This window comes from Eubalaena glacialis, chromosome 14 (genome assembly GCF_028564815.1).
Source record: "Eubalaena glacialis isolate mEubGla1 chromosome 14, mEubGla1.1.hap2.+ XY, whole genome shotgun sequence".
Lineage (NCBI taxonomy): Eukaryota > Metazoa > Chordata > Mammalia > Artiodactyla > Balaenidae > Eubalaena > Eubalaena glacialis.
The window spans coordinates 30,305,001-30,321,877 of NC_083729.1; the positions used below are offsets into that span (position 1 = coordinate 30,305,001).

Genomic DNA, 16,877 nt, shown 5'->3' on the forward strand with positions numbered 1-16,877 from the left:
TGCCAGGGGCACAGGTTCGATCCCTGGTTGGGGAACTAAGATCCTGCAAGCCACGAGGTGCGGCCAAAAAATAATAATAAAAATAAAAACTAAAATAAAATGTTTCATAGTGGCTAACTCCTCTATTCTAGCAGCTACTACGTTATCATTTCTCATCCTAAACTATTACAATCTTCCTGCCTCTATCAACAGATCTTTTCAGTCCATCCCCTAAATTGAGGTCAGGGTGATCTTTCTAAAATCTATTTTAGACTATTCCATGCTTAAACCTTTCAACTGCATGACAACTAAATGCAATATGTATTCCTAGATTGGATCCTGGACCAGGAAAAACAATACTACAAAGATCATTATTAGGACATTTGGTAGAAAAAAATGCTATAAAGATCATCAGTGGAACATATGAATATGGGCTATATTAGATAATAGAACTATATCGACATTAAATTTCCTTAATTTGATAATGACCTGTAATTATTTCAAGGGAATGTCCTTGCTTTTAGAAGATGGTCCCTTAAGTACTTAAAGGCAAAGGGGTATAAGTCTGCAAAGAAGTAGCAAATGATTCAGGGAAAAAAAACAATGAGTATATAGAGAGAACATGATACAAGTAAATACAGCAAAATGTTGTCAACTGGTGAATCTGGGTGAAGGGTATACAGTTCCTGCAACTTCTTTTTGTTTGAGATTATTTTAGAAGAAAATGTTTTTAAAAACTTGCAGTGTAAGATAAAAGTTTGAACTCCTTAGTTAGGCTCTCCATGATCTGGTTCTTGCCCATCGCTACCATTATTGCTTAAAAATCACAATTAACACCTTACCCTCCATACACAGTAATCACAAATTTCTGAACACACCAAAATGCTTTGTTCCATGTCAAACGTATCTTCTCTACCGCTTGAACCTTGCCCATCTGGCAAACACCTTATTTTTTATGATGCTGTTCAAGTCTCTCCCCCGCTAGTCACACCCTCCTTTCTACTTTCACTGCCTCCAGATCCAAACAACCACTCCCTTCTCTGTGACCCCACTGTACCCTGTGCTGACTTCTCCCACAGCACCTAACTTATTGCACTGTACTTTTGTGGTTTCCAAGTCTGTTTCCCACTACTCTAGGCCCTGAAGGGACAAGGTTTGTGACTTGCTTCTTCTCAATTCCAGCACAGTACTTAAGTTGGATGGATAGATTAATGAATATGTTAATGAGAATGCACGCACACACGCACGCGCACACACACACACACATACACACACACACATATACACCATATCCTTGGTTAGTTTAATATTTGTATATTTTAATTTTTCTGACTTACAAGATAGTATAATGTACTGGTAAAGAGTACAAGCTTCAGAATCAGACAGACTGGAGGGATCTGAATCACAGCTCTACTGTAACTCTGCAACTCTACGTAAGTTACTTAGTTTTTAAGCCTCAGGGGCTAGTACATGGTAGTTAATAAATAGTTGCCATTATTAATGTTATTACACTCTCTCTTTGATTATGCCTCTCATTTAGATTGCTTAAAATCTCAAATATTCCCAAATTACACACTTTTAAAAGTTTTTTTTCCCCACCATCTCCCCAATACAGCTTTCAATCAACCTCTCAAGGAATGAAAAGAACCACCAATTTTTCACTAAGAGGTCAATCTGTTTTCAACCTCTTGTGTCATTTAAAGATCCCACGTGAAGGTAAACACAACTTCTAATAAAGTTTTATCTACTTCTTGATATCCATAAGTAGCATCTTCTAAATGGTAGAAGATGCTTCAAAAAACTGAAAAGGGCATGTGATCAAAAAGAAAGCAAAATAGAGAATTTCAATATCACCTAACAAGTACTCAATAATCTAAAATAAAGAACTGTCTTATACTGCTGACAAAAAATTCCAAAGACCATCCACTAAAGCAAACAAACTTAATTCATATGAAAACTTCCAAAATTCTCATCCATGACCTATTGTCCTTTACTTGTGAACCAAGTTTAGTTCTTGAATATCTTAGACACTAGCAGAATAGAAAGGTAAGATTCACTTCTGGAGAGATATGAATAGTTGATAGCAAAGGATCAAGATACCAAAAATGTCTATAAAAGGATTCTCAACACAGTCTGCCAGAGTAGGTTTCTCCCATAGAAAATACACCAAACTGAATAATACTAGATGATAGGAAAAGGGAGTAAGTATTATAGAAATTTCCTTTACAACTCAAAAACTATTTCAATTCTATAAAGAAATAGATATCAACAGTTCAGGAAGTACATACATTTCTTTAGAAAGGACAGAGTGGGGGAAAAATGTTGCTAAAATCTTAAAAATCATATAAATCAGTTTTTTGGTCATTATTACTAAACATTCATTAACAAATTAACATATTACAACCATTTCTAAATGTTTATTACAGATACTACTTCCTGAATTAAAAAGTAGAACACATTACAATGTGGATTTGTTGTAGGAATAACAGAAAAATCACTCCAGTATTTACGAGAACACTACCTTCCGTGTCACTGAATTACCTTTCCTGTTTAAGCGCATACTCCAGCATCTTGATCCTCCTCACAAGATCCTTCTTCAAATTTTCTTGACCTTTCCTTTCCCCCTGAAGGAAGGCAATCTGAGCCTGAGTAAGGAAAAGAAAGACGAAATTCAGTTTAGATGAAATAAACTTTTTCAAACTCAGCTGAAGAAAGAACCTTTGGAAGATAAAACAATTAGATGTAAAAACATTTCTTTTCACAGATCTGTCACAAAGTATACAGAAGGGCACTGACTGCAAAGCGGGGGAAATGCTTAACTTATTTAAAAAAACAAAAAGGACATCTATATAAATGTCACTTCAGACTAGGGATGTTACAACACGTAGTCCATATCCTCTAAGAGTCTATAATTGAAAACAACCAATATAAGTGCAGACATATGCAAAATACAGTACAGTTTGCTCAAGTGTTTGTCTTTTAAGGCATTGAGGGGGATTCTCCTTTATAAAAAGTGAAGATGGAGAACTACCATATGACCCACTATTCCACTTTTAGGCATTTATCTGAAGAACATGAAAACACTAGTTCAAAACACTAATATGCACCCCCATGTTCATTGCAGCATTATTTATAATAGCCAAGATATGGAAACTACCTCAGTGTCCATCGATGGATGAATGGATAATGAAGATGTGGTGTACACACACACACACACACACACACACCCCGGAATACTACTCAGCCATAAAAAAAAAAATGAAATCCTGTCATTTGCAACAACATAGATGGACCTCAAGGATATTATGCTAAGCAAAATAAGTCAGATAGAGAAAGACAAGTACTGTATGAGTTCACTTATATGTGGAATCTTAAAAAAAATAAAGATGAACAAACAAAACAAAAATAAATTCATAGATACAAAGAAGAGATTAATGGTTACCAGAGGGGAAAAGGGTTGAGGGGGCAGGCAACATGGGTCTAAGGCGTCAATTGTATGGTGATGGATGGTAACTGGACTTGTGGCGGTGGTCATTTTGTAGTTTATACAGATGCTGAACTATAGTGCTATACACCTGAAACTTACATAATTTTTTTTTAAAGAGTGAAGATGGGGAAAGGGGGTAAAGTAGAATCATGAGTTCTTATAATAAGCCTTGTAAAGTAAGAGTTCTCTGAGTTTCACCATCAACTCAAATTTTAAGATGGATTCCTTGTCTTAAGAGACTTTATCCTGGACCTCCCCTTCAAATAAGAAATAGCTGCCTTTTCTCAATCCCCACCTTTCACCCCATCCCCATTTAGATTTGATATGCAGGGGGAAAGAAAGTGAAAGCTGGGAAAAGGAAAATCAGAGAAAATGGCCCTCCATAGGTTCCTGGCCCCTCCCAAACATGAGAAGAAGAAAAAAAGAAAAAACCTACATTTTAACATGAAACAAATTGTAAAACTCTAGTCTTCAGTTAGACAAAGGGGATAGGAAAGAGCAGCTCTCCATAATAATTAAAAAGACATTTAGAATTGAAATAATACTTTCCACTTAAGGAATTAAATCTATGTTGCAAATACTAACTTGTTAAAGTAACTCATAATACCACTAGGAGTGTGGGAGGAGATCTACTTAAGGGTCCTCAAAAATAGCTATCAGTTTCACTATTCTCACATTCTTTCCCCTCTCATTTCTATTATATTAACTCAGATAACGTTATTTATATTTCCACAGTGCTTTCCATTTAAGTAAGCAAAAATTTACATTTAATGATGATCTTACCACATCCCTAAGGAACTGTGGATTATCCAACTAAGGTTTAGTGAATGAACCATTAAACTTACTTCTATTTGGTTTAAATGACACTCATTTCTTTTTTTTTCAGTACCATAATAAACACAAAATCCAACTCACCGAGCTTCTTATAACTTTCAGAATGTAGGTACTGTCATGTTTTTGTTCTCATTTCAATGAGCTCTTAAAATTTATATTGCAATTATAAGAAGGATTATTTTTATCTTATTGAAATATTTAAAAACAGGCTAAAGATAGTTCAGTTGTATACACAGGGGAAAAGGCATCAAATATCTACAATATCTGTATTTAATGATCATAAAACCTTTTGAAATTGTATGTTCTACAATGAGATCATTATTTTATATAAGCAGAATTAATAATACATGCATTAAAAGCTGACAAAAATGAATGTCTTGTCAAAAGGATGTAACAGCCCACCTTGTTTGGTCTAACAGTGTTTTGGCCTAGAAGACAGGCTTCAAAATGGCTTTAATAAAAACAATAATTTAATCAGTATAATCATATAACCAAAGTAATAATAAAATTATCAATTTCTTCCTTTCTATACCCTTTGACTAGCTTTCTATTTCTGCCACCATCATTGGTCCTGGGTGATTCTGACACTTCAGCATATAATACTCAAAAGTCTTTACTGCAACTCATTCCCCAGCCTACCAACTACTCCTTATACTTCCAGGACACTTGCTTCCCCATCCTCCTATCAATTCACACACTGGACTACTTAATTATTTAACAAAAAATAAAAGACCCAGAATTGTTGGAGAGAAAAATTACAAAGAAGATGGAGGTGCCTAGAAAAGACAAACAAAAAGGAATAATAGGAATATCTGTGATATTCCTTGGTGATCGAAGAGTATCTCTGTGACATTTCTGCCACAGATGCATAATGTGAAATCAATCATAAGGAAACATCAGGCAAACTAAAATTATGGGGCATTTTACATTAACTTTCTTGTAATCTTCAAAAGCATCAGGTCACAGAAGTCAAGGAAAGACTGTTTCAGATTGAAGGAGATTAAAAAGACATGAAAACCAAATGTAATGCATGATTCTGGACTAGATTTGGCTATAAAAGGATATTATTGGGACAAATGGCAAAATATGAATGGGTCTGAGGACTAGATGGTAGTAATACATCAGTGTTAATTTCCTGATTTTGACAACTATATGTGGTTACATAGGCTAGTACTTGCCTATAGGAGACAAACGCTAAAATATTTGGTGGGTGGCAATGGGCCATCAGGTTGCCTGGCACCTTGCCCTCAAATGGTTCAGAAAAAAAAAATTCTTTGTACTGCCCTTGCAACTTTTCTGTCAATATAAGACTTTTGTTTTTGAAAAAAAACACTATGCCAACTTCCTTAATATGATAAGATACAAACAATTCAATTCAAAGCCAGTATCATGTGTAATAGAGAAACCCGAGTAGTAATGACAATAGGAACAAAACAAGGATGTCCACTTCTTACCACAAATATTTAACGTTGCTCTGGAGGTGGTGGCCAATGTCATTAGTCAAGAAAGAATTAAGTTTGGAAAAAATGAAAACACTAATTCAAAAAGATGCATGCACCCTAATGTTCACAGCAACACTGTTCACAACAGTCAAGACGTGGAACCGAACTGCCCATCAACAAATAAATGGATAAAGAAGATGTGGTGTATATATATATATATATACATACATAGAGAGAGAGAGAGAGAGAGTAGTATTCCATATATGCACATACAATGGAATACTACTCAGCCATAAGAAAGAATGACATTCTGCCATTTGCAGCAATATGGATGGACCTGGAAAATATTATGCTTAGGAAAATAAGTCAGACAGAGAAAGACAAATATTGTATGATATCACTTATATGTGAAATCTAAAAAATAATACAAATGAATATATATGCAAAACAGAAACAGACTCACAGATATAGAAAGCAAACTTGTGGTTACCAAAGGGGAGAGGGAAGTGGGGAGGGACAGATTAGGGGATTGGGATTAACAGATACAAACTATGTATAAAACAGATAAGCAACAAGAATATATTGTATAGCACAAGGAATTATACCCATTATCTTGTAATAACTTATATGGAGTATAATCTGTAAAAATACTGGATCACTATGCTGTGTACCTAAAAATAATATAATACTGTAAATCAACTATATTTCAATTAAGAAAAAAGAAAGAAGTTTATAAATAAAAAAGAGGAAATAAAATCATATTATTTACAAATGATATGACTGGATATCTGGAAAATCCAGGAAAATATAGACTATAAACTATTACAAAAATAGAGGAATTTTAGTAAAGTAACTGCATATAAAAATAATAAATCAAAACCCACAGCTTCTATAAAAACAACCAGATGATATTGTGAAAGAAAACATCGCATTTATAATAACAAAAATGATAAGATAATTAGAATAAACCTTACAAGAAAAAAATAAGAACTATACAAAAAATATTTTACATGCTACTAAAGAGCACAAAAAATGAATTGAACAAATGAGAAGCAAAACCATGTTCTTAAACAAGAAGATTCTGCATTACAATGATTTTATTTCTCCCTAAATTAATCTTTTAAAATTATGCAAGCCCAATTAAAATACCAATACAATGTTTTTAAAAAACATCATACATGATGAGTCTAAAGTATATAAGGAAAAATAAACAAGAATAAAAAAATTATTTTAAAGCTCTAAAATATTTTAAAACATTATGATTTATAGTCACCTAAAGTGGTACTGATGCACAAACAGACCTATCTATAGCATAGACAATCCAAAAACAAACCCAAATACATACAGGAATTTAGTATAAACTAAAGGTAACATTGCACATCATTGGGGAAAATGTAAATTATTCAATAAATGTTGATGGGTAGCCATCGAGAAATTATTTCTCACATCAAAACAAATGCCAAAAGGATTAAAAAATTTAAAGGAACCCCAAAGTACTAGAAGAAAAGGTAGAGTTTGTTTTTAATAATCTCAGGGTTAGGAATGTCTTTTTGAAAATAAGACAAAACCCAAAGTCATAAAAGACTAATAAATTTCACCTCAAAAAGAAAATATTTATACATGGTAATTTAAAAGTTGCTGAAAACCTATCATGAGAAATAAGACAGCTCTTTTTTGACAAATATCAAAACAAAATCAGAAAAGTAGTCATATCACAAATCACAAGTTTGCTTTTCTTGATGTATAAAGAGCACCTACAAATTAATAAGAAAAAGATCGAGAACTCAACAGAAAAAAACACTAAGAACATGTTGATTGAAAGGAAATAAAAAGGCTCAAACACATTAAAAAGATGTTCAATCTCACAAGAGAAACGCCAACTAAAATTGTAATCACATTTCCCCCTTTCCATCAGATTAATAAAGTTCAGTAATTTGATAAATACAATATATTGGGGAAAATGCATTCGTATGTTGGCTGTGGTGGTGTTAATCAGTTTCACCACTACTGTGGACAACTTGGCAATACCTATCAACTTTGCAAATGCATATACTCTTTTTTTTAAATTAATTATTTATTTATTTTTGGTTGTGTTGGGTCTTCGCTGCTGCGCGTGGGCTTTCTCTAGTTGCAGTGAGCAGGGACTACTCTTCGTTGAGGTGTGCGGGCTTCTTACTGCAGTGGCTTCTCTTCTTGCGGAGCACAGGCTCTAGGTGCATGGGCTTCAGTAGTTGTGGCACGTGGGCTCAGTAGTTGTGGCTCGCAGGCTTCAGAGCGCAGGCTCAGTAGTTGTGGTGCACAGGCTTAGTTGCTCCACAGCATGTGGGATCTTCCCGGACCAGGGCTCAAACCTGTGTCCCCTGAATTGGCAGGTGGATTCTTAACCATTGTGCCACCAGGGAAGTCTTGGTAAATGCATATACTCTTTACCCAGCAATTCTAATTCTAGACTGTTATCCTTCAAATATATTTGTACATATGTGAAATGATATACTGAAAAAATACAGACAATATATGTATAATCCAAATGTCCACCTACAGAGAACTAGTTAAATAAATTATAAATACAATTGGAAAAAAATTAGGTCCTTAACTAAGACCTACAAGAACAGAGAAAGAAAAAGTCAATTTCTTACATTTTCCCCCCTGGAAACTCTACTCAGAAAGTTAGAAACAAACGTCTTAAAACACATGTTCTAACAGAAGAAACCTAATTCTTTCTGTAAAAACAACCTGAAAATACCATATTCTAACGCATATATATGGAATCTAAAAAAAAAAAAATGGTACTGATGAACCTAGTTGCAGGGCAGGAATAAAGATGTAGACAAAGAGAATGGACTTGAGGACAGGGGGTGGGAGGGGGAAGCTGGGGCAAAGTGAGAGTAGCATCAACATATATACACTACCGAATGTAAAACAGTTAGCTAGTGGGAAGCAGCAGCATAGAACAGGGAGATCAGCTCGGTGCTTTGTGATGACCTAGAGGGGTGGGATAGGGAGGATGGGAGGGAGCTCAAGACGGAGGGGATATGGGGACATATGCATGCATATGGCTGATTCACTTTGGTGTACAACAGAAACTAACACAGTACTGTGAAATAATTATACTCCAATAAAGATCTATTAAAAAAAAATAACAACCTGAGTCTAAAACATAGTAGCTGGTATAAATCCTTCCTTTTGAGAATAAAGATTAAGTCCCAGGTAGAGATTCTCCTAATATGGCAGGATACTGTTTTCTAAATTGGACTGTTTAATTGCAAAGGCAGGGGAGGGGGGTGGACAGAAGGGAAGAAAAGATTGAAAGGAAGAATAGAAGGGTAGGAAGAAAGAAGAACAGAAATAAAGAAAGAAAAGAAGAAAAACAGAAGGAAAAGTGGGATACATCTATAGAAAGGGATACTATGCAGTTGTTACAAAGGAGATAGCTCTAAATATATTGATAATGATATTTAAGATAGATTAAGTGAAAAAAAGAAGACAGACATTCCATGTAGTTTGCAACCATTTGGTTTTTGAAAAAAAAAAGGTAAACATACCATTATGCTTCTGTGCATAGGTAATAACTCTGGAATGATTCAGAAGTATGTAGTAAATGTGAATGTCTCCAAAGAAAGCAACTGGGTGGCTGAGAGGGAGAGGAACAGGAGTTAAACCTAACTTTAAATGTACATGTCACCCTTTATACCTGTTGAATACTCTACCATAGGCATGTTGCTACACATAAAAGTCTCTTAACTGAAGAATTTAAAGACTTAAAGCCAAACAAAACTCGTTCACCACATATGGCACTATAAGCCACCAGTTTGTAGACCCTGTCGTGGATGTTTCAATCCAAATTCACTATTTCTACAAAGGAGAAAAAAGAAGCTCCAAGAGATTAAATGGTGTATCCCTAAAGGAGACAGCATTCTCACAAATGAACTAAGGTGATAGTCCAAGACCATGAATGAATCACCACTTAGAAACTTAAGGCACACACCCAATGTAGTGGGGGTATTAGCAACAAGGACATGACAGAAAATACATGGCCCAAAAGGCTCCTTAAAAGTTCTCCCTGAACATTACCACAACAAAATTCCTTCTGAAATAAAACAGACAGGTCTCTAGTTACCAAATATATTCCTAGCCTCCAGTATTAACCAGTAATATGGAATAGTGATGAGTTCAGCTATTTACTTTTTTCTTTTATTGGTATACTTCTCCATGAAGCTACAATTTGACCACATTTTTTTAGAAATCTTGCGTCAGCCTACACTGTCACCTCAACATTCTCACAGATTAAAGTCTCCTAAACTTTCTAGGGTTCCAGGAACAAAAGTGAGATTGAGACATACAACTGAAATCTTAAGAAAAAATTAGAAAAACTAAAGATTCAATCTGATCAAGTAGATAAGGTATGAAAATAGCTTTTAAGTATTACAAATAAAATTTTAAGTCATTATTCTTCCATTTATCTCTACTAGTAAAGCTAATGGTGATGGCACATATTTTTGAAAAGAAAAGTTTGGAATTATTTTCAAGGAAAATAAATGTTAAAAATTCCATAAGTTTTTAATATTATGTACCTAAAATTAGGCCTCCAATTTCCTAACCATTAGAAATAAAAAAAGATGAAAACAATAGTAACTAGATATTTTACAATTTAAGCCTACATGGTAAACAAGAAATTTATTTACCTTTATTATTTTCAATTCTAACTTATCAAAAGGATATATATAAGGAATATAAGTCTGCTATATCTAAGCAGGTTTACCTGCAAACATGGGAATATCTAATAATTAAATTATTTTAAATGTATCATTTAGTTTTTTGAAATCATTTAAACTATCTTGTACTCTAAAATTTTAAAGGGTTAAAATTTAAAACCAAAATCACTGAAAAGGACATTCACAGAAAGATAGACAAGATGAAAAGGCAGAGGGCTATGTACCAGATGAAGGAACAAGATAAAACCCCAGAAAAACAACGAAATGAAATGGAGATAGGCAATCTTCCAGAAAAAGAATTCAGAATAATGATAGTGAAGATGATACAGGACCTCGGAAAAAGAATGGAGGCAAAGATCGAGAAGATGCAAGAAATGTTTAACAAAGACCTAGAAGAATTAAAGAACAAACAAACAGAGATGAACACTACAATAACTGAAATGAAAAACATACTCAAAGGAATAAATAGGAGAATAACTGAGGCAGAAGAACGGACAAGTGACCTGGAAGACAGAATGGTAGAATTCACTGCCGCGGAACAGAGTAAAGAAAAAGAATGAAAAGAAATGAAGACAGCCTAAGAGACCTGTAGGACAACATTAACCACAACAACATTCACATTATAGGCGTCCCAGAAGGAGAAGAGAGACAGAAAGGACTTGAGAAAATATTTGAAGAGATTATAGTCAAAAACTTCCCTAACATGGGAAAGGAAATAGCCACCCAAATCCAGGAAGCGCAGCGAGTCCCATACAGGATAAACCCAAGGAGAAACACGCTGAGACACATGGTAATCAAATTGGCAAAAATTAAAGACAAAGAAAACTTACTGAAAACAGCAAGGGAAAAATGACAAATAACATATAAGGGAACTCCCATAATGTTAACAGCTGATTTCTCAGCAGAAATTCTACAAGCCAGAAGGGAATGGCATGATATACTTAAAGTGATGAAAGGGAAGAACCTACAACCAAGATTACTCTACCCAGCAAGGATCTCATTCAGATTCGATGGAGAAATCAAAAGCTTTACAGACAAGCAAAAGCTAAGAGAATTCAGCACCACCAAACCGCCTCTACAACAAATGCTAAAGGAACTTCTCTAAGTGGGAAACACAAGAGAAGAAAAGGACCTACAAAAACAAACCCAAAACAATTAAGAAAAGGGTAATAGGAACATACATATCGATAATTACCTTAAATATGAATGGATTAAATGCTCCAACCAAAAGACACAGGCTGGCTGAATGGATACAAAAACAAGACCCATATATATGCTGTCTACAAGAGACCCACTTCAGACCTAGAGACACATACAGACTGAAAGTGAGGGGATGGAAAAAGATATTCCATGCAAATGGAAATCAAAAGAAAGCTGAAGTAGCAATTCTCATATCAGACAAAATAGACTTTAAAATAAAGACTATTACAAGAGACAAAGAAGGACACTATATAATGATCAAGGGATCAATCCAAGAAGAAGGTATAACAATTGTAAATATTTATGCACCCAACATAGGAGCACCTCAACACATAAGGCAACTGCTAACAGCTATAAAAGAGGAAATTGACAGTAACACAATCATAGTAGGGGACTTTAACACCCCACTTTCACCAATGGACAGATCATCCAAAATGAAAATAAATAAGGAAACACAAGCTTTAAAGGATACATTAAACAAGATGGACTTAATTGATATTTATAGGACATTCCATCCAAAAACAACAGATTGCACTTTCTTCTCAAGTGCGCACGGAACATTCTCCAGGATAGATCACGTCTTGGATCACAAATCAAGCCTCAGTAAATTTAAGAAAATTGAAAACAGGGCTTCCCTGGTGGCGCAGTGGTTGGGAGTCCGCCCGCCAATGCAGGGGACACGGGTTCGTGCCCCGGTCCGGGAAGATCCCACATGCCGCGGAGTGGCTAGGCCCGTGAGCCACAACTACTGAGCCTGCGCATCTGGAGCCTGTGCTCTGCGACGGGAGAGGCCGCGACAGTGAGAGGCCCGCGCACCACGATGAAGAGTGGCCCCCGCTCGCCGCAACTGGAGAAAGCCCTCGCACAGAAACAAAGACCCAACACAGCCAAAAATAAATAAATAAATAAATAAATTTATTAAAATAAGAAAACTGAAATCATATCAAGCATCTTTTCTGACCATAACACTATGAGATTAGAAATCAATTACAGGGAAAAAACCGTAAAAAACACAAACACATGGAGGCTAAACAGTACGCTACTAAATAACCAAGAGATCACTGAAGAAATCAAAGAGGAAATCAGAAAATACCTAGAGACAAATAACAATGAAAACACGACAATCCAAAACCCGTGGGATGCAGCAAAAGCAGTTCTAAGAGGGAAGTTTAGAGCTATACAAGCCTACCTCAAGAAACAAGAAAAATCTCAAATAAACAATCTAACATTACACCTAAAGGAACTAGAGAAAGAAGAACAAACAAAACCCAAAGTTAGCAGAAGGAAAGAAATCATAAAGATCAGAGCAGAAATAAATGAAATAGAAACAAAGAAAACAATAGCAAAGATCAATAAAACTAAAAGCTGGTTCTTTGAGAAGATAAGCAAAATTGATAAACGTTTAGCCAGACTCATCAAGAAAAAGAGGGAGAGGACTCAAATCAATAAAATTAGAAATGAAAAAGGAGAAGTTACAACAGACACCACAGAAATACAAAGCATCCTAAGAGACTACTACAAGCAACTCTATGCCAATAAAATGGACAACCTGGAAGAAACGGACAAATTCTTAGAAAGGTATAACCTTCCAAGACGGAACCACGAAGAAACAGAAAATATGAACAGACCAATCACAAATAATGAAATTGAAACTGTGATTAAAAATCTTCCAACAAACAAAAGTCCAGGACCAGATGTCTTCACAGGTGAATTCTATCAAACCTTTAGAGAAAGCTAACACCCATCCTTCTCAAACTCTTCCAAAAAACTGCAGAGGAAGGAAAACTCTCAAACTCATTCTATGAGGCCACCATCACCCTGATACTAAAACCAGATAAAGATACTACAAAAAAAGAAAATTACGGACCAATATCACTGAAGAATATAGATGCAAAAATCTTCAACAAAATACTAGCAAACAAAATCACTGAAAAGTATATTCAAAAAGAAAAGTACAGGGGAGGAGGGGCAAGATGGCGGAAGAGTAAGACGCGGAGATCACCTTCCTTCCCACAGATACATTAGAAATACATCTACACGTGGAACTGCTCCTACAGAACACCCACTGAACGCTGGCAGAAGACGTCAGACCTCCCAAAAGGCAAGAAAATCCCCACGTACTTGGGTAGGGCAAAAGAAAAAAGAAATAACAGAGACAAAAGAATAGGGACGAGACCTGCACCAGTGGGAGGGAGCTGTGAAGGAGGAAAGGTTTCCACACACTAGGAAGCCCCTTCGTGGGCAGAGACTGCGGGTAGCAGAGGGGGGAAGCTTCAGAGCCACGGAGGAGAGCGCAGCCACAGTGGTGCGGAGGGCAAAGCGGAGAGATTCCCGCACAGAGGAGCGGTGCCGACCAGCACTCACCAGCCCGAGAGGCTTGTCTGCTCAGCCGCCGGGCGGGCGGGGGCTGGGAGCTGAGGCTCGGGCTTCGGTGCTAGTGAGAGGGAGTCCGGGAAAAAGACTGCAGCTGCCGAAGAGGCAAGAGACTTTTTCTTGCCTCTTTGTTTCGCGGCACGCAAGGAGACGGGATTCAGAGCGCCGCCTAAACGAGCTCCAGAGACGGGCGCGAGCCGCGGCTATCAGCGCGGATCCCACAGCAACAGGGACGCAGAGGGAAAAACGGAGAGATTCCCGCACAGAGGCTCGGCGCCGAGCAGCACTCACCAGCCCGAGAGGCTTGTCTGCTCACCCGCCGGGGCGGGCGGGGGCTGGGAGCTGAGGCGCAGGCTTTGGCATTCTCCAGGATAGATCATATCTTGGGTCACAAATCAAGCCTTGGTAAATTTAAAAAAATTGAAATCGTATCAAGTATCTTTTCCGACCACAACGCTATGAGACTAGATATCAATTACAGGAAAAGATCTGTAAAAAATACAAACACATGGAGGCTACACAATACACTACTTAATAACGAAGTGATCACTGAAGAAATCAAAGGGGAAATCAAAAAATACCTAGAAACAAATGACAATGGAGACACAACGATCCAAAACCTATGGGATGCAGCAAAAGCAGTTCTAAGAGGGAAGTTTATAGCAATACAAGCCTACATCAAGAAACAGGAAACATCTTGAATAAACAACCTAACCTTGCACCTAAAGCAATTAGAGAAAGAAGAACAAAAAAACCCCAAAGCTAGCAGAAGGAAAGAAATCATAAAGATCAGATCAGAAATAAATGAAAAAGAAATGAAGGAAACAATAGCAAAAATCAATGAAACTAAAAGCTGGTTCTTTGAGAAGATAAACAAAATTGATAAACCATTAGCCAGACTCATCAAAAGAAAAAGGGAGAAGACTCAAATTAATAGAATTAGAAATGAAAAAGGAGAAGTAACCACTGAGACTGCAGAAATACAAACGATCATGAGAGATTACTACAAGCAACTCTATGCCAATAAAATGGACAACCTGGAAGAAATGGACAGATTCTTAGAAATGCACAACCTGCCAAGACTGAACCAGGAAGAAATAGAAAATATGAACAGACCAATCACAAGCACTGAAATTGAAACTGTGATTAAAAATCTTCCAACACACAAAAGCCCAGGACCAGATGGCTTCACAGGCGAATTCTATCAAACATTTAGAGAAGAGCTAACACCTATCCTTCTCAAACTCTTCCAAAATATTGCAGAGGGAGGAACACTCCCCAACTCATTCTACGAGGCCACCATCACCCTGATACCAAAACCAGACAAAGATGTCACAAAGAAAGAAAACTACAGGCCAATATCACTGATGAACATAGATGCAAAAATCCTCAACAAAATACTAGCAAACAGAATCCAACAGCACATTAAAAGGATTATACACCATGATCAAGTGGGGTTTATTCCAGGAATGCAAGGATTCTTCAATATACGCAAATCAATCAACGTGATACATCATATTAACAAATTGAAGGAGAAAAACCATATGATCATCTCAATAGATGCAGAGAAAGCTTTCGACAAAATTCAACACCCATTTATGATAAAAGTCCTGCAGAAAGTAGGCACAGAGGGAACTTTCCTCAACATAATAAAGGCCGTATATGACAAACCCACAGCCAACATTGTCCTCAATGGTGAAAAACTGAAACCATTTCCACTAAGATCAGGAACAAGACAAGGTTGCCCACTCTCACCACTATTATTCAACATAGTTTTGGAAGTGTTAGCCACAGCAATCAGAGAAGAAAAAGAAATTAAAGGAATCCAAATCGGAAAAGAAGAAGTAAAGCTGTCACTGTTTGCAGATGACATGATACTATACATAGAGAATCCAAAAGATGCTACCAGAAAACTACTAGAGCTAATCAATGAATTTGGTAAAGTAGCAGGATACAAAATTAATGCACAGAAATCTCTTGCATTCCTGTATACTAATGATGAAAAATCTGAAAGTGAAATTAAGAAAACACTCCCGTTTACCATTGCAACAAAAAGAATAAAATATCTAGGAATAAACCTACCTAAGGAGACAAAAGACCTGTATGCAGAAAATTATAGGACACTGATGAAAGAAATTAAAGATGATACAAATAGATGGAGAGATATACCATGTTCTTGGATTGGAAGAATCAACATTGTGAAAATGACTCTGCTACCCAAAGCAATCTACAGATTCAATGCAATCCCTATCAAACTACCACTGGCATTTTTCACAGAACTAGAACAAAAAATTTCACAATTTGTATGGAAACACAAAAGACCCCGAATAGCCAAGGCAATCTTGAGAACGAAAAATGGAGCTGTAGGAATCAGGCTCCCTGACTTCAGACAATATTACAAAGCTACAGTAATCAAGACAGTTTGGTACTGGCACAAAAACAGAAATATAGATCAATGGAACAGGATAGAAAGCCCAGAGATAAGCCCACGCACATATGGTCACCTTATCTTTGATAAAGGAGGCAAGCATATACAGTGGAGAAAAGACAGCCTCTTCAATAAGTGGTGCTGGGAAAATTGGACAGGTACATGTAAAAGTATGAAATTAGAACACTCCCTGACACCATACACAAAAATAAACTCAAAATGGATTAAAGACCTAAGTGTAAGGCCAGACACTATCAAACTCTTAGAGGAAAACATAGGCAGAACACTCTATGACATAAATCACAGCAAGATCCTTTTTGACCCAGCTCCTAGAGAAATGGCAATAAAAACACAAATAAACAAATGGGACCTAATGAAACTTAAAAGCTTTTGCACAGCAAAGGAAACCATAAACAAGACCA

At 36.3% G+C, this 16,877-nt stretch overlaps 1 protein-coding gene across 3 annotated transcripts in view; it reads right to left on the minus strand.

The window, feature by feature from the left end:
- The window catches only part of STRN (striatin), a 113,536-nt gene that overhangs the window by 70,105 nt on the left and 26,554 nt on the right, over nt 1–16,877 (minus strand). For 2 of the 3 annotated variants that reach the window (XM_061168809.1, XM_061168807.1), the window contains exon 2: nt 2,521–2,624. In XM_061168809.1, coding sequence (XP_061024792.1) covers nt 2,521–2,624 — 104 coding nt within the window. Of the gene's footprint in view, nt 1–2,520; nt 2,625–16,877 lie in introns of those variants that run through there. The other variant, XM_061168808.1, reaches the window with a different exon arrangement.